General features: G+C 35.8%; 3 protein-coding genes across 4 annotated transcripts in view; 2 read left to right on the top strand and 1 right to left on the bottom strand.

Moving 5' to 3' along the window:
• The window catches only part of LOC127871299 (probable ATP-dependent RNA helicase DDX28), a 35,877-nt gene extending 32,485 nt beyond the window's left edge, over positions 1–3,392 (top strand). For both annotated transcript variants that reach the window (XM_052414074.1, XM_052414075.1), the window contains exons 14-15: positions 1,170–1,322; positions 2,125–3,392. In XM_052414074.1, the coding sequence (XP_052270034.1) occupies positions 1,170–1,322; positions 2,125–2,223 (252 nt within the window). In that variant the 3' untranslated portion in view covers positions 2,224–3,392. The remainder of the gene's footprint in view (positions 1–1,169; positions 1,323–2,124) is intronic.
• A 2,519-nt stretch (positions 3,393–5,911) lies between these two features.
• LOC127871304 (uncharacterized) lies at positions 5,912–11,120 on the top strand. Its single transcript, XM_052414085.1, has 2 exons — positions 5,912–7,845; positions 10,412–11,120. Exons 1-2 carry the CDS (start codon positions 7,748–7,750, stop codon positions 11,043–11,045), a joined length of 732 nt encoding a protein of 243 aa, XP_052270045.1. The 5' UTR covers positions 5,912–7,747; the 3' UTR covers positions 11,046–11,120.
• A 3,265-nt stretch (positions 11,121–14,385) lies between these two features.
• LOC127871295 (proteasome activator complex subunit 4A-like) overlaps positions 14,386–24,291 on the bottom strand; it is a 134,547-nt gene continuing 124,641 nt past the window's right edge. Inside the window, exons 46-47 of the mRNA XM_052414061.1 lie at positions 22,723–22,874; positions 14,386–16,119 (exon numbers count right to left, since the gene is read on the bottom strand). Of these exons, the coding sequence (XP_052270021.1) occupies positions 22,740–22,874 (135 nt within the window). The 3' untranslated portion in view covers positions 14,386–16,119; positions 22,723–22,739. The remainder of the gene's footprint in view (positions 16,120–22,722; positions 22,875–24,291) is intronic.

Genomic DNA, 24,291 nt, shown 5'->3' with positions numbered 1-24,291 from the left:
AAACAAACATTTCTAGGGTTGTTGTTTAATGTTGTGTTTCTGTCTGAAACAATAAGTTGATTTATAAGTGTACCCTTCACCCTTTCCCTTGTAAGGTGTATATTGCCCTGTTGTCTGTCTGTCCTCCTATCACAGGTTTCATGGACCATTTTTAGGTCCATATTGCAGCGAATCCAAAATTTAAATTTAATTTGAAAGTAAAAATACGCAAAATAAATTATAATTTATATTGCTATAACCAAAATTATGTTTTGAAACACCAGAACTATATTTCTTATGAAAAAAAGTAATTAACTTTTATTATTATTATAAACTGTATTACTCCAAACAGAGAACAATAATCAAGTTACAGTTTAAGAAGCCTCAAAAACCTTTTAAATAAACAAAAAACCTGCAATATAACTAGATTTAAGTTGCTTCACAAATCAAAATGTCTTGTTTCTAAGTGTTTAGTTAGGTTGGAGGTTGTTCCGGTTCTGTATACAAGGGGAACCTTACATACTTTGCAAATGGCGTTTGCTTTGTCAAGTTTTGTTGAATTAGTATGCTGATAAAACCCGAAATGCTTCCACACCGAGGATTTTAATTGTTTAGGTGCATCGTAAATTTTTTTCTTCGCCATTTTGCACCATCAAAAACGAAAGTAGACTGTGTGTGTACCATGTTTTTGTCGAAAAAGTAACGATAATCGTGACAAACTACGTACCACTAAGCCTTTCAAACAGAAAGAAACAATTTAACGAAAAGTATTAGGGCGAAAGAAACAATTACCACAAAGGAAAGATTAAACTCAAATAAGATCCGGATTCGAAACCCATTTTACCAATCACAGTTAGATCCGCGAATCCTCATTTGGATCCGCGGATCTCGGATATCCGTTGTAGCCCTACTATTTACGCTACACTATGGGATTGGTTACTTTAAATTTGATATAAACTATATGCTTAAAACGATCTTGTCCAATCTTAAGATGACGAATTTCAAAATAACAAAGACAATGTACAATTACACAAAGCACTGTGTACATACCTATATATACATGTATTGTAAATAAAATTTCAAGAAAGAGTAATCAGTATCTAAAGTTGATTCCAATTCTTAATTGATCTGTATGTCTTGGGTTTATCTGGTGGAGCCCCCAATTAATGAATGATGTTGGCATATTGCAGGTGGATCATGTGGTGAACTTTGACTTCCCATGTCACATGTCAGACTACATCCATCGAGCAGGTCGTGTTGGCAGGGTGGGGGCGGTCCAGACAGGTCAGGTGACCAGCTTCATCTCCCGCCCACATGAGGTCGACCTAGTCTGGAAAATAGAGGTAAGTGCAGCCACCAGAGAATTCCCCTGAAGGAAGGTGTATACAAATCTGTAATACATGCATCTGTCTGTTTGTTAGTCTGTTAAGGCCTTATTAATAAAAAAATTAATACCAATATTGAATGCTTTCAAAATAAATTTGCATGAAATTTTGAAGAATCAGTCTTTGGTGTCTTTAGTGTCAGTGTATTCACCAGCAAAAGCAATGCCCATTAATTAATTACTAAAATATATGTGGAAATGGCTACATGCAGCCAGCATAAAAGCAGAAATGCCTGCATGTTACTGTTTGCTGCTCATCAGCTTTGGCTTTAAAATGAAGCCCTTCAAACTTAAATCTAGCAAGAAACGACTTAAATTTGATTTTATGATATATTTTTTATTTAAAGGAACTCTGAAGTCTCTAGTTTAGTTACAAATTGTCTTCCCTGATAAGCCTTTGCGGACTGCACAGGCAAATCTGAGACGACACTTAAGGCACATGCATTTACCCTTTCCCACTCAGAAGCAAAGTGAAAATGGCTTTTGCAACCAGCATAAAACCAGAACAGCCTGCAAATAACTCGCAGTCTGTTCAGGTTTTATGCTGCTTGCTGCTCATCAGTAACTAAGAGTTTGAAATGAAGCCTTTAAACCTTGAATCTACTAAGAAAGGTCTTTAATTAAATTTAACTTTCTAAGGGACTCCAAATGCGTCAAAATACATACACTTATCTTAGTGGTAAAGGGTTAAACCCACTTTAACCATAATCAGGCTGATGTTAGTACTTGCACGTGTACCCAATATTTCTAACATGTTCAAGGTTGCTGCGAGACAGAAGACTGAGCTACAGAACGTCAATGCCAACATCAAGCAATCCTACCCTCACAGACCCCCAAAGCAGACAGCACGCACTGAATGATCTTATTGGCTGCTTTGGTTATTAGAAGAGAATGGCTTGACCAATCTAAACTAAGCATCAATGTGGTATTTAGATCAGCAAATCTACAGGAATCAGAACAGTTATTGTGGAGTTTAAATCCGACCTCACTGCTTGTAATTCAATGTGGACTTATTGCAGAGCATATTGTCATGTGTGAACAATCAAAGTTTTTTGTTGATGTTTAAAGGTTCCTTTAATATAAAGCACCTAATTATAATGTATACCAGTAAAAAAAAAAATATTAACATAGTTAAAATTTTGATATCCTTTAAATGTGCATGCAATTTTGTTGTTGTAATGCTATGCAATCAGCTCTAGTATTTACATATGCCATGTAAGCCTGGCTCCAGCCCTGCCTAGATATCAGTCCATGTAATCTTGTTGTGGTCTATAAGACCCCTTTAATCCATGGCATGGAAAAATCTATGTATCATACTGAGAGTACACAATGTTGAGACCCTGGTCGAAGATAATCATTGGTTTCTGTGTATACATATGGGCCGTGCTCTGTGAAAAAGGGGTTTAATGTATGTGCGTAAAGTGTTGTCTCAGATGAGCCTGTGCAGTCCGCAAAGACTAATTTGGAACGACACTTCACACTTGTATGATATTTTTGGTGTGCATACGCTAATCTGGGCGACACTTCACACTTGTATGATATTTTTGGTGTGCATACGCTAATCTGGGCGACACTTCACACTTGTATGATATTTTTGGTGTGCATTGGCTAATCAGGGCCGACACTTCACACTTGTATGATATTTTTGGTGTGCATAGGCTAATCAGGGCCGACACTTCACACTTGTATGATATTTTTGGTGTGCAAAGACTAATCAGGGCCGACACTTCACACTTGTATGATATTTTTGGTGTGCATAGGCTAATCTGGAACGATACTTCACACTTGTATGATATTTTTGGTGTGCATAGGCTAATTTGGAACGACACTTCACACTTGTATGATATTTTTGGTGTGCATATGCTAATCTGGAACGACACTTTTCACAGAGCATGGCTCATATGTATTGTAAAATAAAAGCTTTTTTATATTACATGTAACTATTGATAACAACTCTTGAATTATCTCCTTATTGACAAAAGTTGTTTTTGTTTTGAACATAATGCCAGCAAATACATATTGAACATCACTTTTGTGTTGATTTGTTCAATAGTTTTTTTTAGATATCATAATAAAAAACATCCAAATGTGGTGATAAAGGCATTGCTTCAGTATAGTTATTTCTAGAGTTTATTGGCTCCTATAACATTATAGATAACTCCATCCTATCATGTTTTATGTCACCAATCAGTAGAAATACACTACTTATGCTCGATTGGTTATTGTCTGCTTGCGTACTACTTACATGTACCCCAGGTGTGGATAATATATTTAAAAGTACCCAGTCGATATTAAACTGCACCCGAGTCGTATTCCCGCCCAAAATCTGATGTCGTAAAACGCGGTACCGATTACTGTAAAACGATATTGTTTATCTTAAACAAACTTCTGTTAAAAAAAAACACTGCATCAACATGCTTTTAGAGTATGCGTTTCGATAATATAGAGGCAATTTAACAGAAATTGACATAAATGTGAACATAATTAATTGAAAGAAATAGCCGACAACGACCGATTTAGCGTTTAAATTCCCGGGTTCGTTTAAGTATATTTACTGTACCCGGGGTACATGTAAGTATATTTAAGAGTACCTGGGGTACATGTAAGTAGTTCCCAAGCCGACAATGACCAATCGAGCACTACTTATATGCTGTATATGAGAATCATTAAAACTAAACTACAGTATAATGCAAATATTATCTTTCACACATCTAAAATCTTGAACTATAATAATAATGTTAACATATGGGTTTCTGCTCAAACAGAATCCAGAGAATCCATATAAATATGGTGTCTACAAATGGAAGTTTAAACAATAAACATAAATTCAAAATATCACTTAGAAAGAATACTCTATAACTTTGATAACTTTGTCGACATAACATTGTCCCTTGAATAGAATACTGTTTTGTATATGGTCCTCAAATACAAATGAATATTGATTACTGCAATCAACATCAGTGCGTGGACTTGAAACACGATTTTGTATAACATTATAACAATTGATAAATACGATCTGTTAAACAGCCCACAGGATGACTTTAAATTGCTACAATCTATTATACGACCCTCAGTATGACTAATGATTACAGCCATCCTGTATACAACCATAACTTGGACTTGATTGTAAGGATCCAATATTAGGGCCATTTGTGTGATAATGTATTACTACGATTTAGTATGCGACCTCAAGTATGACTTCATCAAAATTTAAAATTTATATATATAACACCCAGAACGACTATTGATAGCAACGAATAAGTATATGACCCCAGTATGGCCGACTTTTTATCCCTCGCCATAGGCGGAGGGATATTGTTTTGGAGTTATCCATCCGTCTGTTCGTCCTTCCGTCTTTCCGTCCGTCCGGCACTTTTTGTGTCCGGAGCCATATCTTGGAAGTGATTTGGCGGATTTCATTGAAACTTTGTATGAGTATATATATGGATAAGAGAATGATGCACGCCAAATAGCATTGTACACTATCTGTTAATAACGGAGTTATGGACCTTTGTATCTTAAAAAAAATGCTTTTTTAGCTGAGTGTCAAATATAACACTTGTGTCCAGAAGCATATTGGCGGGGGATATCAATTTAACGAATTTGCTTGCTGTTACTACGATCTAGTTACCACTTTCACTATGACTAATCCAGTATACCACTACAAGTATGACTTCTGATTACTTGGATCTATTAAACGACCCTCAACATGATTTTGTATTTCGATGATCTAGTAAACAGCCCTTAGTGTGACTATTAGTTGCTACAATCCAGTATACGACCGAATTATGACTACAATCTAGTATACGATCCTTAGTATAACGTTTTATAACTTCGATCAGGTGTACGACCCTCCGCGTACATAGAGTTTACTAGGATCTAGTATACGATCCCAATCGTGATACATCGACTATCTCCGGAATCCTATGTAAGATCGTCTGCTGATACAGAGTGTATACGACCCATCAGTATGATTATTGATAACTACAATCAAGTCTATGATCTCCAGTATGACTTGATAACCTCAATCAAGTGTACGACCCACAGTCTTTATTTATTACAGCTACCAAACATACGACCTTTGGTATGGCTATTTATTACTGCTATCTAGGATACGACCTCAAGTATGAGTATTGATTACTCAGATCTAGTATATGACCCTCATAGTGACTTTTGTTTACGATTATGATCGAATATACGACCCCATACTATAAATTAAACGATATTTTACAAGACGCGTGTTTTTACTGCTGATAACAACGATCTAGTATACAACCTCAGCATGACTATTGATTGCTACAATATAGAATACGACTCTCAGTATCACTTCTAATTACAATCTAGTAAACGATACTTAATTTGACTGTTTATATCTTCAATCTCGTATACGTCACGCCGAATTACCCTCAGCATAAACATTTTATGTATTTTTTTCTACGATTTAGAATACCACCATCAGTGTGACCATTGACAACGTTCTAGAACACGAATGTCGCCATGACTATTGTTTACAACGATGTAATATATGAGTCCAGAATGACTTGACAGAATGACACAATTACGTGGCAGAAAGTCAGCCTCCATAACAACCGGATCGTAAACGCACATGCGCCATGATCATGAATCGGAATATTGGCGTGCTATCGAGACATATCTTCGTTATACGCTGAACTTATGCTTAGACGTGTTGCGTTCGTTTGCGACGATTGTGAAATAATGTAATAATAACAAAGAAAAAAGTGAAAATCACAGTTAATAGCCTGTGAATAAGTAATATACAATATTGACGAATTGAGGAGCGATAACCCAGGCAGTTAAGGATTGCAAGTCGTGAAAAACTGATTTATGTTAGTGTGAGAATACGTGCGTGAAGTTTGTTAGCGGCGAAAACAGTAGGAAGTGCGTTTTTTTAACAATTTCTAGCTATAATGTATTGCAGAATATTTCACACGATCCTGAGAATAAAATAAGAAAACATATTTTGATTAAAAAATAAGGATATTATTGTCATTAGAAAATGTACGGGTGCGTGTGGTAAATTATTACGTAATTAATAATGTAATTTAAACGATTTTATTTTATCATTTAAGACTTAGTTACACCAACACATTTTAATATATTAGGATGTCATGTGATACATTTGTTTGCTCTGTGGGCTGATCTTGTTTACTCTTTAGACGCATACAATTCTTCAGATTTTGTAAAATGTGAGCCCTTTTCTGGGAACACTGGGCTTCCCAGATGAGCCTTGTAGTCCGAAATAAGTGGCGACACTTTTCGCTGTTATGGAATTTTTCGTTTAAAGGAAGTCTCTTCTAAACGAAAATGCGGTCTAGGCGGAAAGTTTCGTGCTTGATTAGCCTGTTCGGACGACACTATGTACACATGCAGTTTTCCCAAAACGATGCTCAAATTATAGCGGGGAAACTGACAAAATACGATGATAATCCCTGCAAATTGTACCTGATGCCGGAATGCTTTTAGACACGGGCGATAATGCATATCGTGTTTGTCGAAAGCTCCTCGGCGTTTCCGGATACACGTGTTTGATAGACTTGATAATGCGTGACACATAATTATGATTTAGTTGTAAGCATGCTCTTGCACCAGGAATTTTGCGAAGAAAGCTGACTTATTTTTGTCGCAACTTGTATTTGTGTTGGTTCACCTTCCAATTGGTTTCCAACCGCGTTTTTCGACAAGTTAAGAACTTATAACGTGCGTTTAAAATACTTCGCAATTCGCGCGCGTCTGTGTGTTTTTTGTGTGTGTTTAATATATAATTTTGCGGTGTGATCCAATCACAGTGGTGCTGGACGGATATACGTTTACTCTAGTGGATTCTTATACGTGTAAAACAATCACGTGACAACCATTGTCAGCCTTTCATGTGTCACACGTTAGCTGACCATTTGAAACGTGGAGATTACTAATTACAAATGAACGCTGAAGCCGTACGAACACCGCTAACACGTGACATGCAATAGATATGCATGTTTAGTGGGTATTATAAGGTCCCAAGACAGTTATTGGTATGAAAGGCCAGTAAATGTTATTCCTAGGTGACACAAACTTGAAATGCTGCTGTTCATATGAACAAAACGTATCGTAAAAAGTATGTTATTATTATATTATATATATTATGCTTGGTTGTCGACAGGAAGCGCTAATAAAATTGTTTCACTTTTTAAGAACAGTGGTTTGAACACATTTGTGCTCGTGCTTTTCCCTTGAGACATCAATACAATCTACGGCTTATCTTGTGAAATCCCGGAGAAATGAATTGACTGTAGAAGAGTAATCAAAACATCTAGTACGACACCTTTGTCCTGGTTGATTTTCCTGGTAGACATCTACGTACAGCGGTACTTCCGGCGTTCCGTCATGGCGTTGATGGAGGGCACCACAGGCCTCGTGCTGGGAGCAATGTTCGGCGCCATATTCGTGCTCACGTGCGCAATAAGCGCAATCAAGGCCGTCAGGTGGGTCACACGTGTATATTATAGATATAAGCCGTGATCTGTAATTTTCAGGTTTTTAAATCATCAAAAGATGCATATAATGGATATTTTAGAGCATGGTAAATGTTCAGTATTACTGTTTTTTCGCAAATATCATAACTACAATTATCATTTACGAATCTGGAACTTTTTTCATTTATTTTGTCAATTCACCAAATAGTGAAAAGGCCACAGATCACTCCTTAATCATTCAAACAACTCTTACACCAAAGGATTCCAAATCCGTCACGTGATAAAATGTTTTATACCGAGTTCTGGTGACTATTTTCTGACGAGTTTGTAAATGTTTATTGTTTTATTTGGAAGCAGTTTACAATTATGTTGACAAAGTTTTGTTGAATTCAGTCCAAGTAAAAGTCTTAAATGTATTGCATTAGCATTATGAAATGTCAACGCACAATACACATGTACATAACATCGATATGGAGAAATACATAGTCAACCGAACACACAACAAGAAGGTAATCAGCATTACAATGCTAACTATAAAGGCAATAGTGACACATTACATTACAATGCTAACTATAAAGGCAATAGTGACACATTACATAACAATGCTAACTATAAAGGCAATAGTGACACATTACATTACAATGCTAACTATAAAGGCAATAGTGACACATTACATTACAATGCTAACTATAAAGGCAATAGTGACACATTACAATGCTAACTATAAAGGCAATTGTGACACATTAAACAGATAGTTGACGTAAATGAAAAGTGAGTTGGATTCATAATAGTAAAGTATATAACGTGTAAATTATTAAGTGTCTTTTCTTTATTTCTTATCATTATAAATTTGGCGATATTATATAAGCCGATATTTTCGAATTTATTTAGGGTAAGCCGGTGAAAGAAATAAGATTTAAAGTATTTTATTCTGAACTCCTTATACATTGGGCAAACAAGTAAAGATGGCATTCTGTTGGTTCATGTAACAGGATCGGCCGGCTCAATTTGGTTCATGTACCAGGATCGGCATGCTTGTTCATTCATTCATTCGTGTATCTTGCAAGAGCAAATCTGTATTTCTTTTCTTGAATGGCTATAATTTGAGTATTATGTTTTATATTTATATGATGCGTTTACGTCGAAATGCCAGGTTTAATGATAACTTTCTATAATTCGCCTTTTATCATTTTCCAGAGCGAGTTCAATCTAAATTTTCTCTATTCCAAATTTTACCAAAACCGTTAGTTACGAGACATTCCCTTCTATTTGATACCCATTTTTTGTCATGAACTCTGTTTCTTAGCGTATCTCTCTTTAAAATGTTATACACTTTTTTACAATGTGATCGTTATGTAAATTGATAAATTTATACCAATATTTAGCGCGTGAATTTGGCGACCCATATAAAAGGGATCCTACCGAGTTTTCAGTAGAGTGCGGATGAGTTTGTAGATTTTTTCTCCAAGAAGTGATCTTAAAGATATAGTGTGTATTAATTTAATGTATTTTGCTTTATGGAAGCCCCATATTTCAGAGCATACTTTATGTTTGGGGAAACAAGGAAGTCAAATAATGCTATTCTTTGATGGGTTGGTAAATCGATTGCATCAATACCTGACATAATTTACTTAATGAAAATCATGCCTATTGTGCGATACATTTTTGGATCTGTTCAATCGGTGACATTCATAAATTTTCTGATTAATTTAGCATCTAGTAATATTTTTATTACCATAGTTTTAAAGTAAATTTATGAGTAAAATTATTCAAAATGAAGCATGAAGTTGATTCATCAACATATTGACATATACTAGTGCGAACGTATTATTGGCATGTATGCTCTTTGAAAATGACAAAATTGGAAATATTATGAACTATAAGATAGCAATATGATATTTTTAAGTATTGTAAAAAGAGACAGACTTCTGTGCATAGCATAAATATCTCAGATTATTTTATCATAGTTTTTATTAAATATTATTACCCCCCCCCCTCCTCAAACTATTAAGAACAATTGGAGCCGTTCGTCATGTTGCACAGCATCATCAGCAACAATAATATCAATTTATATTGTCTAGAAAGACCACAGACTAATGTCAGTAACATAAAAAGGAAATTATAATGAATAATAGTTAGATAAATTAACATTAGATAAATATCTATTTCACAAGGTTTACACGAGTCATATTTGTCATAATTTACTTCATTCGATAAGTTAGAAAACAATTATTATTGTCAACGACGGATATATTGCATTTGATTGTTAGAGAGCTCAGCTTACGTTTTCTGAAATACTAACAAAGAGCGTTTACAGAAACATTACAACTATAATACAGAGCAACGATAGTTGAGATACAGAGGCGACTGTAACTTTACTAAATTGTTCTTATACAGAAGGGTAAAAGTGGGGGAATGTCCTCGCGATGTTGGGTCATTTGGTTTGATGTAAGAGTACCTCGTAACGTGATGTTAAGTTCAACTGAGACATTGCCTGTTATGTTCTGCTAAGATAAGATAAAATTAACCTTCACGAATGTGTTAAGCGAAACTAACTTGAGAATTGTATTTCCAGAGACAGGCGCCGCATCAAGGAACGGATAGCAGCGCGCAGGCAGCAGACCGCAGACACATGTCACGTGGCAGACCCTGTGAGTATCGAGGACAAGCAGACGCCATCTGACAGCAGAAGAGAACAGCGCACCCAGTCCTTCATGCCTTCAACCTCTGCCTCGACCAGTAGAGTGCATCTGTCAGAGTCAAACGAAGCCTTTCCCTTTATTGATATGATGGGTGAATACAATCCGACTTTCGTTAATAAGTCCACTGATGATGTTACGAATGCGGGGACCATTTTAAATAGACAAAGCAACCTGACTGGTGCGTTCAAGTCGACGTTACAGGCAGCACCACGGCGAAATACTGTTCATGATGCTAGGAATCGCAGCGATAACGATTCACTCGTGCTTTCAAACGCCTTTCACGCGGGAAAGAAAATCGCGCGAAGATATTCGTACGAAATTGCCGTCTGCGAACATTCGTGGCTGCCGGTCGAAATGCCAGACACAACCTCAAACATTGACCGGTATTGTAGAAACAGCGTTGGCACAGCGCATCCCGTAGAGAGCAGCGATCTGAGCTTTGAGAACAAGGCGTTTCAGGGAACTGATCGCGGACCCTGCTTCCGTACTGGATACAAGCGTTCGTGAGAGAAATATCGAATATGTATTATTGTGTTCCAAAGTACAGGTAGAATTCAATAAACCAAATGCTAAAAAAAACAAGTATGACCATTATTTTCTTTTAAATATTTGTCTGATGCTTACGCGCATTTGGTTTGTATCGCATTTAGCTGCCTTTCCGTTTTGAGTGGTGAGGTATCGTTGAACCGACTGATTAACAAGATATGTGTTTGTCAGAAACACAATGCCCCCTACATCGCCGCTTTGAAGCCATATATTTGACCTTGAAGGATGACCTTGACCTTTCACCACTCAAAATGTGCAGCTCCATGAGATACACATGCGTGCCAAATATCAAGTTGCTATCTTTAATATTGCAAAAGTTATGACAAAGGTTAAAGTTTTGGGACAGAATGACAGACACATACAATGACAGACTGGCCAAAAATAATATACCCCCGATCACTCGATCCGGGGCATAAATATTATATGAAGGTAAACATTTCTTTAAAGTATACAAACTGAATTGTATTGTCCGTCGTGCTTAATTTACCATCGTGTTTATCGGACTGTATACGGAAATGTTGTACACAATATTTCTTCTGTTCAGTAGATATTCAATTACTTAAGCATGTATGTATAATATGTTACACTTGCAGATTCCGTTGTGTACACTGAACAAATTTTCGAAACGTCCACTGATATTTTGCAAAATATGGGAAATAAATTAGTGTGCACATTGCATGCAACTAATTGTTATTAAATCGCGTTTGAGTAAATCAATTGAGTCAATCAGCGTAACGAAACATGCTATCTTATATTTGCAGTTTTTAGTTGTTCGCTTGCGAACAACTAAGGGAAAATAATTAATATAAGGTAAGGATACCTGAGTAAAAAGTAATGCATTAACACCGAAGTGCAGGTCAATAGTGCTGTCTTTATGACTACCTAATTCGTGAGTAAAACGTCTTGCTAGAAGATTATTGTTTATTTATTGTCATCAATTCTTATTGTATCTTTTACAGTAGTAACGTAATTACACATTATTCGTGGTGAACACACAGTAACAAACAAAGTTCATTTCTGTTTTCATCGCGATTTATTTCTGTTGAATATTTTCTAATACAACGCTTGCTAATGTTCGTGAAATACAATTTTACCGCGCGGCGGCCAACATGGCCGCCACGTCAAGAAAACGTGACAAATCTAACCGCATAATCTATTGCTTAATTCTGACCAAACATCTACATTTTGTCTACAGGTTAATTTGCATAAAAACCCCTTATAACTTCGATTGGTCATTAGTGCCCGTTTCTTCATGTGCTTATTGTTGATTGGTTGAATTGCTAACTGTACTCGAGAAACCAATTAATTCATGTATTTACATGCTTGTCGAATACTCCAAAATTTAATTACGTTGTGATGATATAAAGTTTTAACGTTACGTTTCCCGGTGCAATACATTGTATGACCTATGCAAATAAGGCTTTTTGGTGACCCTTTCATCTGGCCTATTCCAATGACTATATGAGGTAATAACAATCCTATGTCAATATGTTGACACTTTCGTTAATTGAATGCTTTGTTAAATATATGGTCTCTCGATTCCCCTATCTAAATATATTATATTTGACTTTCCAACTTGTTTACTTAGTTAACTCCTCCATGAATGCAAGGATTAATAAACCTTCAATTGTTTTGAACTAGTTTCTACTTGCTGTTCTGAACACTTATCATTATGATATAAGATGTATCATTAATTATAACAGTTATTTTACTTTAACATTTTCTTACATTATTCAAACATCTATTTAATTTCTGATATGCATACATGATTTTGTCATATCATTAAACATACAGTTATGATAATTTAATTTATTTATAAATTCCTATCATATTATAAATATATATCAGTAATTAGATTTCTATCATAGTGTTAATTAATTTATAACATAATATTTACGCTATAAGAATAAACAATAACAGGGCTGTTATGTTACACAGTGTCTACGTCGTATTAGAAACAAATGTTGTGTAAAGGGAATTCCCATAATAAAATTCATTTAGTAGTGTAATAAGTATTCGATATTCCAACGACATATTCATTTAAGGGTGATTGCAAATAATTTGTTTTATAATAAGTTGTTCTCATAATACACGTTTCTTCGAAACTTTTATACTTCCAGAAAGTCTAAAATGGGGCCTGTTGTTGTTATTTTGTCTTAGCTATCTCTATAACACACATAGAATTTGTATTGGGACCATGACATTTACTTGGCTCATTTTCCGCATCGTGAGCATTTGTGGTAAAATTATTTGTGTGGCCAAATTCAATTTTGACTAGAGACGTAGATAACGCCATGTACGTCTCTGTTTTGACCTTTATGTTTGACCTTGCATGTTTAGGTAGTGAGACAGATGGTTCATGCCATGCATCGTCTTCTCATGGTTGCCATTTGTGTAGTCATTTTAATTGCAAGGTGAATGATTTAGACAGGACAACCTTTTATTTGACCGATTTTGACATTTGAACCCTTTAGTGGGACTTTGACCTTTGAGGTAGGGAGATGGGTGTAACAGGAAATACGCAATCTCATTATGGTCATTTATATTACGTTGTTGAAATTGCATACTAAATGGCAAAAGTTGCAGTCCAGACAAGCTGGAAAAGTTTACATTTGATCTAGTGTGACTGATCTTTGGGGTAGTTAAACGGACATTTCACGCAACAGGTTGCCTTATGATACTGAAAATGGGTATTAAGTAATTTTGAAATTGCATGATGAATGACAAGGTTTCAGTCTGCACAAGCTATTTCATGTCACAAAAGTTTGACTTTTTACCCAAAATATGGTTATACCTTGTTTTAAAGGTAGAGAGGCAGGTTTTATATGTTACACGCCGTCTCCTCGTGGTGGTCTTTTTTATGAGTTTTTGTAAAACTGCATGATAAATGACAAAATTACATTCTGGACAATCTCTGATGCAATATTGCGGCTGAGTTTCCGCAAGGGGAATTGACAAAAATGAATATAACTGGGGTCACCACCTTGGAACTTTCATTGCATCATGTTACCGGTATAAACCAGTTCAAGGCATGGCGTTACCGGTATTAAACAGTTTAAGGCATGGCGTTACCGGTATTAAACAGTTTAAGGCATGGCGTTACCGTTATTAACCAGTTCAAGGCATGGCGTTACCGGTATTAAGCAGTTCAATGCAAGGCGTTACCGGTATAAACCAGTTTCAAGGAATTCCGACCTCACACTTGGCCCAGAATTATTCACAAATCATATAAACATAATTGAAATAAAATACAAGGATTTGTGAACAGTTGGGGGCAAGATAAAAAGCGAACACTTGACCATTTGACATTCATTCACATTTATTTAAACATTGTTAACAAAATCAAGAACGTTTGAAATGGATTTAACGTTTCAGCAAGCATGATCCAACCTATGAACACTTGTATATTTCGAAAAACAAGTACAGTAAATTCACTTCTTTCTGATTTTACACTGATTATAATTATCAATAAATTTTGAACAAATTTTAACAAAGAACAATACGACTTAACAACTGTTTATTTCAATAACCTTACTCAAGTATTCTGAAGATATATCTTTGCATTATTCAAATAATGAATAAACAAATCTCAGCACCAGTGTAGGCACCTGTATTACACCTGCTATAAAACCCACAATGATTGTTAGCAATATAAAATTAAATAAGGTAAATGCATTTTAAAACAATGGCCAGACAAGGCACAATTGTTATAAAAGCGGAAACCTAATCCTAAAGCCATAAAACGTAAAAAGAAAAACAATCCCAATTATCAATAACAATAGGAACCAGTGCCCGATTAGCACCCGGGAGGCCCATAGGCAGTGAACTTGTGGGGCTCACGCCACAGGCCCTCAAAATGAAACAGCAATGTGTTGAATTTTTCTTCAGTCTTAGCCCCCTAGTAAACATATTGAACACGAAATCAACAGCAAAACAATACATTTTTGCAAATAATAAATTATTATCATTTCAGACTTGGTAAAAATATGTCAAGCCTTTAATCGAAAAATAACATTGATATAAGTAAAATAATTGTTTTCATGAAGCCTTTAGATTAGGCCTAGTAGTAAATAATATTCTTTCGTCATTGTCTTACAGGGCCCATAGACACTTGCCTACTCTGCCTTATAGCTTATCCGGGAACACATTACACAAATCCAGCAGTTTAAAAAGAGAAACAGATAGTTTACACAATAAAATGTTATGTATCATTTAACAATAAACCATGCATCAAAAATATATAATGTTGGTGAATCTTTTCTATGTATATAACTCGTATAATTGTGTTTGACCATTACAGGTAAGGTGTTTTCCTTTTGCATCCGTAAAATAGATATTCAAAAAATGACTTAAAGTATTAGTAACAAAAATAAATTAAAATATCATTATAAGATATACTGCAAAATAAAGACTAAACATTAAAAAAAAGAAAAATAATTAATTTGATTAACAAACTAATTTACCAAATATAATCATCAACAGGGGTTATATATTCATCAACCAAATACATTCAGACATACCAATCAAAATGAAGTTACAAAATAATAAAAAAACAACTTTATACCTGTATAAATTTTAATGTAATTAACAGTGTATTATTTTCCATGTTTACTTTCTAAAACTGAGTTGTTTCAAAGATGTCATGATTACAACTAAAATAGACTTCAATCTTTGTTATATGACTGCCCTAAGGCTTTACCTATAAAAATAACTCTCTAATTGTACTTGTTGTTGCCAGCACACATATTCTATTGGTGCCCTCCAAAAACGGAAAGGTTTGTTTCTTTACGTGCAATATAAACGTTTGGTTTCCTAGCATCATCTTTTTGGCCGGTTTACTTTTAACAAAAATATCTGCTGTTTTCCAGCACACAACGTGCTTATTTGTTTCCAAATATCTGCTGGTTCCTGACCAGTTTTATAGACTGGCTTCTTGCAGAAATATTGTCTGGTTCCCATTCTACACTGAAAGTGGAACCAGACTGGTATCTGGTCAGCAGGCACTTGTGTGTGAAACACTAGAAGGCTGCATACCCTGCAAATATACAAACAACTTACAAGTCAACTTTCACATTGAGCTATACGAACGTTAATTGTTATTGTTTACATTTCGATATTTCCGAGCATGCGCATTGACTGGAGGGAAAAAACACTGGTTACAGTAACATAAAGCATGTATAAAGGGCTTTTGCTTCGTCAATATTTTGATAACAAATGCGAAATAAAAATGAATATCTTTAAAAAAAATAGTGCTAATATATTATATTTAGTACCAATAAATGTATATTCACATATATATATCGATCCCTCTTCATAAAAACAATGTAGTTATAAGCATCAGAGTAAACGTGGTGGGAATACTAAATACTGACAATCCCACAAAACAAAACAATGAAATTGCCTTATTGTTTCTGATAGTAAGACTTTAATAAATGATATTGCAAAAATAATAAAACACTTATTAATTTGATAATAATTATAAGTGGTATGGATAGTTTTTTTTTATCAGCTTGTAAGAGGTGCATTTAATCATTTATCAAACAAAGCCAAAAACGGAATACATAAAAAAATTAAATGTTATGGTTATATACTTTTCCAATCAATAAATTTTCGTTTCGTTAACATTGAATGCCAATGTTTATAAATTTTATCATACAAACGCGGAAAAAAACCTGCATATTATGCAAATTGAATTGTCTTTGCATGTATATTGAAATCTCTTTACTAGTGACAGGGAGCGTATATTGTCATCTAGAGTCCGTGCTAGTGATAATTAGTGATAATTTAAAGTCTAGCATTCTATTATAAACACATTATAAATTTCATTTCTTTAACGCAAGTATTTTTTACCATATTGTGATAGCTTCTTTTCATGATGGTATTGTGTACACTGAAGTAACGTAAAATCTTTACACGTACTAGCGAAGTTTACATTTGCCGGATCCCTTAATTACGTAGCAGTAATACTGCACAATATGTTAAAATTATATTTATTGAACACTGTATTATAATGATTCAATTAACTGGCTAATATAATGCACTAGTTCCTGTTAATCCATTTCTGACAGATTTCGTCATTTTGTAATGTTGAAATATTTTATTGAAGCCACTTTTCTTTTTTGCTTTAAAATTTGGCTTTACTGATTTCTCAAAATGCCAAGAGATGTCATGGAGGTATCGTGAATTGTGTTTAATGAACAGACAATCGTCTGCAACATGTGGTTTATGGCATGGACCCAATGTGCCTTGGTTTATGACACCCTGTTGTCTTTGTCTGGACGGTCTCCGATCATAACGAGATAATCGATTTGTGATGAACAAAGGTGCAATTTAACACCTATGCTGCAACACAGAGTGTCAAAACTGGTGTAACAATTAAATAAATCAATAACATTAATCGATAAAATTTATTTAATGTGTAACAAGGTTAGTTTTTTTAGACATATAGAGGTTACTACATGCATACAGGTATGTTGCTAAGATAAAATCTATCTATTTGTTGTTTGTCTTCATCCTCAATTGTTTTCGTTCATTAAATCTATTTTATTCTGAAAGAATTACAATTTCTGAGACTTGTTTTAACTTCAAATGGTCGCAAAGAAGTGCAAGTAGAGAAATTTTGTGGTATCCATATACCGTATGTGCTCTTAAATGGTTTTCCACTCCCGAGTTCGTTTGAAGTAAAAACAAATAATAACAATATTATTCAAAAATAAAGTTCCTTGCATGCTTATGTCTTTTAAGACATCATAATTAAAATTATATTTGATATTATGCATGATTATCAACAAAAACGTTGATTTTGTCAAGGCAGTACTATGAGATAGATATTGAGATAGAGCTTCTGTATATGCGCTTTTTGCCCTCCAGTAGAAACTCGGGTCAATTAGCAGGTGCGCGTGACGTCACTCGTCAACGTTCGTATAAACTAAAGGCACCTTCCATCCCATGCTTGGGACCATTCTGAGCCTGGTTCTGAGAAAACCTGGCTTTACACATGTGCATCAAGTGTCATCCAGATAAGCCTGTGCAGTCCACACAGGCTAATCAGTAATGACACAAACTGCCTAAGCTAATTTTTTTAAGAAGAGACTTAATTAAAAACAAGATGTGTTTGTGAAACACAATGTCCCCCTATATGATGTTTGACCTTGTAGGATGACCTTGACCTTGTGAAGGATGACCTTGACCTTGACCTTTCACCACTCAAAATGTGCAGCTCCATGAGATACACATGCATGCCAAATATCAAGTTGCTATCTTCAATATTGCAAAAGTATTAATAAAATAAGCGATTTGGGCCACATATATTTCACCTCTGACCTTGAAGGATGACCTTGACCTTTCACCACTCAAAATGTGCAGCTCCATGAGATGCACATGCATGCCAAATATCAAGTTGCTATCTTCAATATTGCAAAAGTATTCATAAAATAAGCGATTTGGGCCACATATATTTGACCTCTGACCTTGAAGGATGACCTTGACCTTTCACCACTCAAAATGTGCAGCTCCATGAGATACACATGCATGCCAAATATCAAGTTGCTATCTTCAATATTAAAAAAGTATTCATAAAATGAGTGATTTTGGCCACATATATTTGACCTCTGACCTTGAAGGATGACCTTGACCTTGACCTTTCACCACTTAAAATGTGCAGCTCCATGAGATACACATGCATACCAAATATGAAGTTGCTATCTTCAATATAGCAAAAGTTATTGCAAAATGTTAAAGTTGGCGCAAACAGACCAACAGACAGACCAACAGACAGACAGACAGGGCAAAAACAATATGTCCCCCACTACTATAGTGGGGGACATAAAAAAAAAAATCCATAAAAGTGGAAAGTGTTTTCCCAGATAAGCCTATGTAGACTGCACAGGCTAATCTGGGATGACACTTTACGTACATGAATTAAGCCTAGTATCCCCAGAGTGAGGCTCATTCAGATCAAGCTGTTGATGCACCCGTGAGGGAACGATGACTACAGGCATCAAACTCACTAACACTACGCTACTCACATTCTACAGTAGGTCTTTGTAAGCAGTATTGAGTTCTAAACGTTTCATTTTGCATTCTTCTATTAACAGAAATCTCTAGCTTTACCTCAATCTCAAATGTTCAATTAATATTCCTCTAAGAATTTTTGTGAATTACAGCCAATACAACAGGCAATAATCAACATCTTGATTTTAAGTCTGCAGGTGAAAAGGTGAGGTAACCATATACACAATACTTAGTTTGCTAAGCAATGTCCCAATTACGATACAGCATTTTGGAAATTATTGGGTGATGGTGAAAATGATCACTGAATTACCACACTTACCTATTCTATACAACCTTATACAAGTCAACACATTTATATAATTTTCGCTCTTGGGCATTTTGGGTTTAATGCATGTACATAAAGTTTTGTCCCAGATTAGCCTGTGCACCCCACAAAGGCAAGTTTTGTCCCAGATTAGCCTGTACACCCCACAAAGGCTTATCTGGGTAGACACTTAAAGCTTCCACTTAGCTTGATTTTCATTTGGATGAGACTTCCTTTTAACACAAAAATTCATAAAACAGAAAGTATCATCCATAATTAGCCTGTATGGACTGCACAGGCTAATCTGGGATGACACTTTACAAACATGCATTAGCCCCACTTTTCCAGAACTCATAGAGGCTCATATCAATATGGTATTTATAAAATATTTACAGCATACAGCAGGACGCAGGACAATGGCAGCGGCCAAAGGTCCCCTGGTGTATACAACAGACCTAGCAAGTCCCCTGGCGTATACACCAGACACTGATATTGCTGAGATAGGGCTCCTGTTTGGTTAATTCATTAATTGGAAAACTGCAGTATGCCATGTAGACACTTGATTAACGCAGCTCTGAAAGTCTACAGATTTCTGGAATCCTTGATAATGCTAAAAACTTGGCCATCTGGAATTTGTAACTTGCTTTGTGCTGTGGGTGCCCATATCTTCCAGGACATCCACAGGGAATTGTGGGACATTTTTTATTGTGTAATTCTCTTAGGAAACAAGTGGTGATAATAGAGTCGTAAATGGGGTGAGATATTGGGGAAAATAATTATACGGAGATGTCGGATGTTTGGACTGATGTAGATTGCTGACAAAGAGTTTTTACTGAGGTAAAAACATAGAAAATGTGGCAAAATCAAAGTATGAATGAGGGACATTAGACTCGAAAGCTTTGGTTAATAATTAAATGTTGAGGTTGTTTACTTCTCAAAGCATTATATAACAATTCATATATGACAAAATAGCCATGAAATTTTGGGTTCATTTACTTCTCAAAGCATCATCTAACAATTGATATATGACAAAATAGCCATGAGATTTTAGGTTCATTTACTTCTCAAAGCATCATCTAACAATTGGTATATGACAATATAGCCATGAGATTTTGGGTTCATTTACTTCTCAAAGCATCATCTAACAATTGATATATGACAAAATAGCAATGAGATTTTGGGTTCATTTACTTCTCAAAGCATCATCTAACAATTGATATATGACAAAATAACAATTCCCTGGCATTACTTAATAACTAGTTTTTGCTACTAAACAATTAAAAGACACAGCCTTGGAGGTTCCCATGACAACAGCCTTTTTGGTCACATAGAGCTGAAGTGTCTCATATATCTGACATTTGTCTGATAAATAAGGCATGTTTCCAAAAACATACAAAAAATGAACCTCGCTCTGGGAAAATGGGGTTTAAAGTATGTGCGTAATGCATGTGGGTAGTGTTGTTTCAGATAAGCCTGTGTAGTTGGCAGAGGCTGATCAGAGACTTCTCTTTTAGCCTTTATGGAATTTGTCAGTCTAAGAAAGTCTTGTCTTTACAAAAATCAAGTCTAAGTGGAAAGTGTCATCCCTGATTAGCCTGTGCAAAATACACAGGCTAATCCAGGATTACACTTTATGCACATGCACAAGTCCTGGTGACTGGTATTATTTTAAAAATTTATAAACAACATCACAGGGGTTTACATTACCACATACAGTTCGACCATTTCATTAACAGACATTTTACATATATTTCATTAACGGACAGTTTCCCATACACCAAGGGTTACATCAAAAACATGAAAATTGCCACAAAACATCTATGTTTATGGTCATGCATAGAGGAACATTGAACCCCCAGACACAATGATGGTCATGCATAGAGGAACAATGACGACCCAGACACATTACCAAGAAAGAAACTCCCATCATCATCGGAAAGTACACAACAACTTAACAGCCACAAGTTTCATAAAAGCTTTAATTGAGGACTCGTCCACTTTAGTATTGGTCATCTGTTTCAACAGATATACAAAAATGTAATGGTGTTCATGGAGTCATAAAAATAAGTCAGATGATAGAATAATACAATATTTTTCTGAAAACAGTAATATCTTTTCAATATTTCGTTATTACGATTTGCCCAAATTAGATTTTACTTGACCATGGGTTTTGGGCTAGTGGGCCACAGTGCAAACTACCAGCACATGAGCACCTCCACAGCAGATTAGTGTTCTAGTGGTAACTCTTAGGGGCTAACACTCAGAGGTTTTAGGTCGCATCCACTGCTCAATCCACTCTCAAAACTAAGCTTTGGCATGGGAAATACAACCAAAGTGCAGGGTACTGACTGCTTCACACAGGAAAAGATTAAAGGTTTATACCAAAACGGAGCATCAAGTGTATTCACACTATCTCCATAACCTAACTAACAAGTATTCTGGGGAGGATGGTCATAATGGCATGCCATGGAGATGTCATGGTGCACTTTTATAACATCTACTACTACAAACAAAAATTCTAGTGTAAATTCTAGTCTAGTGTAGTTGCTTCTACGTTATTGTGACAAAAAAGACTGTCCCTCCTTTGTTACATGGACAACCCGGACAATGGTTCCTACATTATTCTTATCATGGACATTCAATCCTACATTTATTGTAGTAAGTGGCAATTTTGTAAACAAAATAAAACATAACAACCAAATTAGAAGTTTATTTGATGTTCTTTATTTAACTTGTATTTATGATATTATGCACACAAATGTTCAGAAAGGAAATAAGCATACATTAACATTTAAACATATATAAGGTTTCACATCTAATTGTAGGAACCATGGCTGTGGTGTCAAAGTAATGTAGGAGTGACTGTCCGGATACTGCATAAAGTGTCATCTCATATAACCCTTACAGTGCGGGAACCGAGTTGTGAAGGCCTTTGCAAACAGTTTGGATCCAGATGAGACGCCACAGAACGTGGCGTCTCATCTGGATCCAAACTGTTTGCTATTCTGATAGTATTCTTTGAAAAAAAATCAAAGAAAATGCTAATTTTTGAAATTCAGCAGACGACATTTAAGCAGACGACAAATTTCCCAGCATGCAAAGGGTTAAGCATGTTCAGTCTGCACAGGCTAATCAAGGATTACACTTTCTGCTTTAATGGAAAGTTTGGTTCAAGGAGACCACTTCTAAACAAAAATTCAGTGTAGGCAGAAACTTTAATCCCTGACAAGCCTGTGTGGACGGCACAGGTTAATCTGGTAGGACCCTTAATGAACATGCATAAAGCCCATTTTTGCCAGTACGTGGCTCAAAATGTCTTACCTAACACAGGGCCAACATCAAGCGTAGTAGTTCGGAGAGACAAGGAGGTCAGTGAGGGTGACCAGTTGGTCGTCGGTAAACATCAGCTTGTGGTCGTGCCAGCTGTCATGGTGGGTACGACGGAAATTGGACAGCGTCTTCTTGACTGTCGCCTAAAGAAGAGAAAGAGAGCAATTAAGTTAAGTACACTAGAACCGCGTTTTGAGCATTCGAAAACACCCGTGTTCTGAGAAAGCTGGTCTTTATGCATGTGTGTAGGGTTGTCCCAGATTAGCTTGTGCAGTCCATACAGGCTAATCAGCTAAGACACTTTAAACTTTTACAGAACTTTGTGTATAACAGACAACAAAACGCCAGTCTAGGCATTGTCATCTCTGAACAGCACAGCTGAATCTCGGCCAGTCTAGGCATTGTCATCTCTGAACAGCACAGCTGAATCTCGGCCAGTCTAGGCATTGTCATCTCTGAACAGCACAGCTGAATCTCGGCCAGTCTAGGCATTGTCATCTCTGAACAGCACAGCTGAATCTCGGCCAGTCTAGGCATTGTCATCTCTGAACAGCACAGCTGAATCTCGGCCAGTCTAGGCATTGTCATCTCTGAACAGCACAGCTGAATCTCGGCCAGTCTAGGCATTGTCATCTCTGAACAGCACAGCTGAATCTCGGCCAGTCTAGGCATTGTCATCTCTGAACAGCACAGCTGAATCTCGGCCAGTCTAGGCATTGTCATCTCTGAACAGCACAGCTGAATCTCGGCCAGTCTAGGCATTGTCATCTCTGAACAGCACAGCTGAATCTCTGCCAGTCTAGGCATTGTCATCTCTGAACAGCACAGCTGAATCTCGAATGACACTTTACCCGTATGCATTAAGCCCTATTTTTCCAGAAAGCAGATCATTTCATGCTTTTAGGTTTGATTACTATGTGCATTTATATCTTCAACAGTATCTCTGATAGCAATGTTTCACTAATGTTTTGTTTGTGCTTTTATCAAAAGGATCAAGACTGCATAACATCTTCTTTTAGATAAACTAAGTGTACATGCATTTCTATCTGGCAGTATGTTAAGGTAAGATACAGTAATAACTCTTAACTTCTCCATTTTACTTTTTAGCCAAAATATTTATTAATCGCATTTCTTATATTTTTTGGCATCCAGCCTTGTTCCCCATAAAAATATTACTCATGACATTACATTTGCAGAAAGCTGCATTTTATCAGAATTATGTATTTAATCCAGTGACACATGTTTTTACAACCAGAGGAAGGTCATCAAACCTAAATAAGTTAACACCAGAATAATTAAACCTTTTCCCCCATAAGAAGCAAAGTGAAAATGGCTTTTGCAACCAGCATAAAACCAGAACAGCATGCGAGTAACTCGCAGTCTGTTCAGGTTTTATGCTGTTTGCTGTTCATCAGTTTCTAAGGGTTGGAAATGATGTCTTAAAAACTTGAATATAGTAAGAAAGATCTTAATAGAATTTGACTTTTTAAGGGACTACAAATGTGTCAAAATACGTTTCTAAGTGGTAAAGGATTAAATGAGAGGACAGTAGAATTTGCG

The sequence above is a fragment of the Dreissena polymorpha genome, chromosome 3, assembly GCF_020536995.1.
Source record: "Dreissena polymorpha isolate Duluth1 chromosome 3, UMN_Dpol_1.0, whole genome shotgun sequence".
NCBI classification, from domain to species: Eukaryota; Metazoa; Mollusca; class Bivalvia; order Myida; family Dreissenidae; genus Dreissena; species Dreissena polymorpha.
This window is presented reverse-complemented; position numbering and strand designations above follow the sequence as displayed.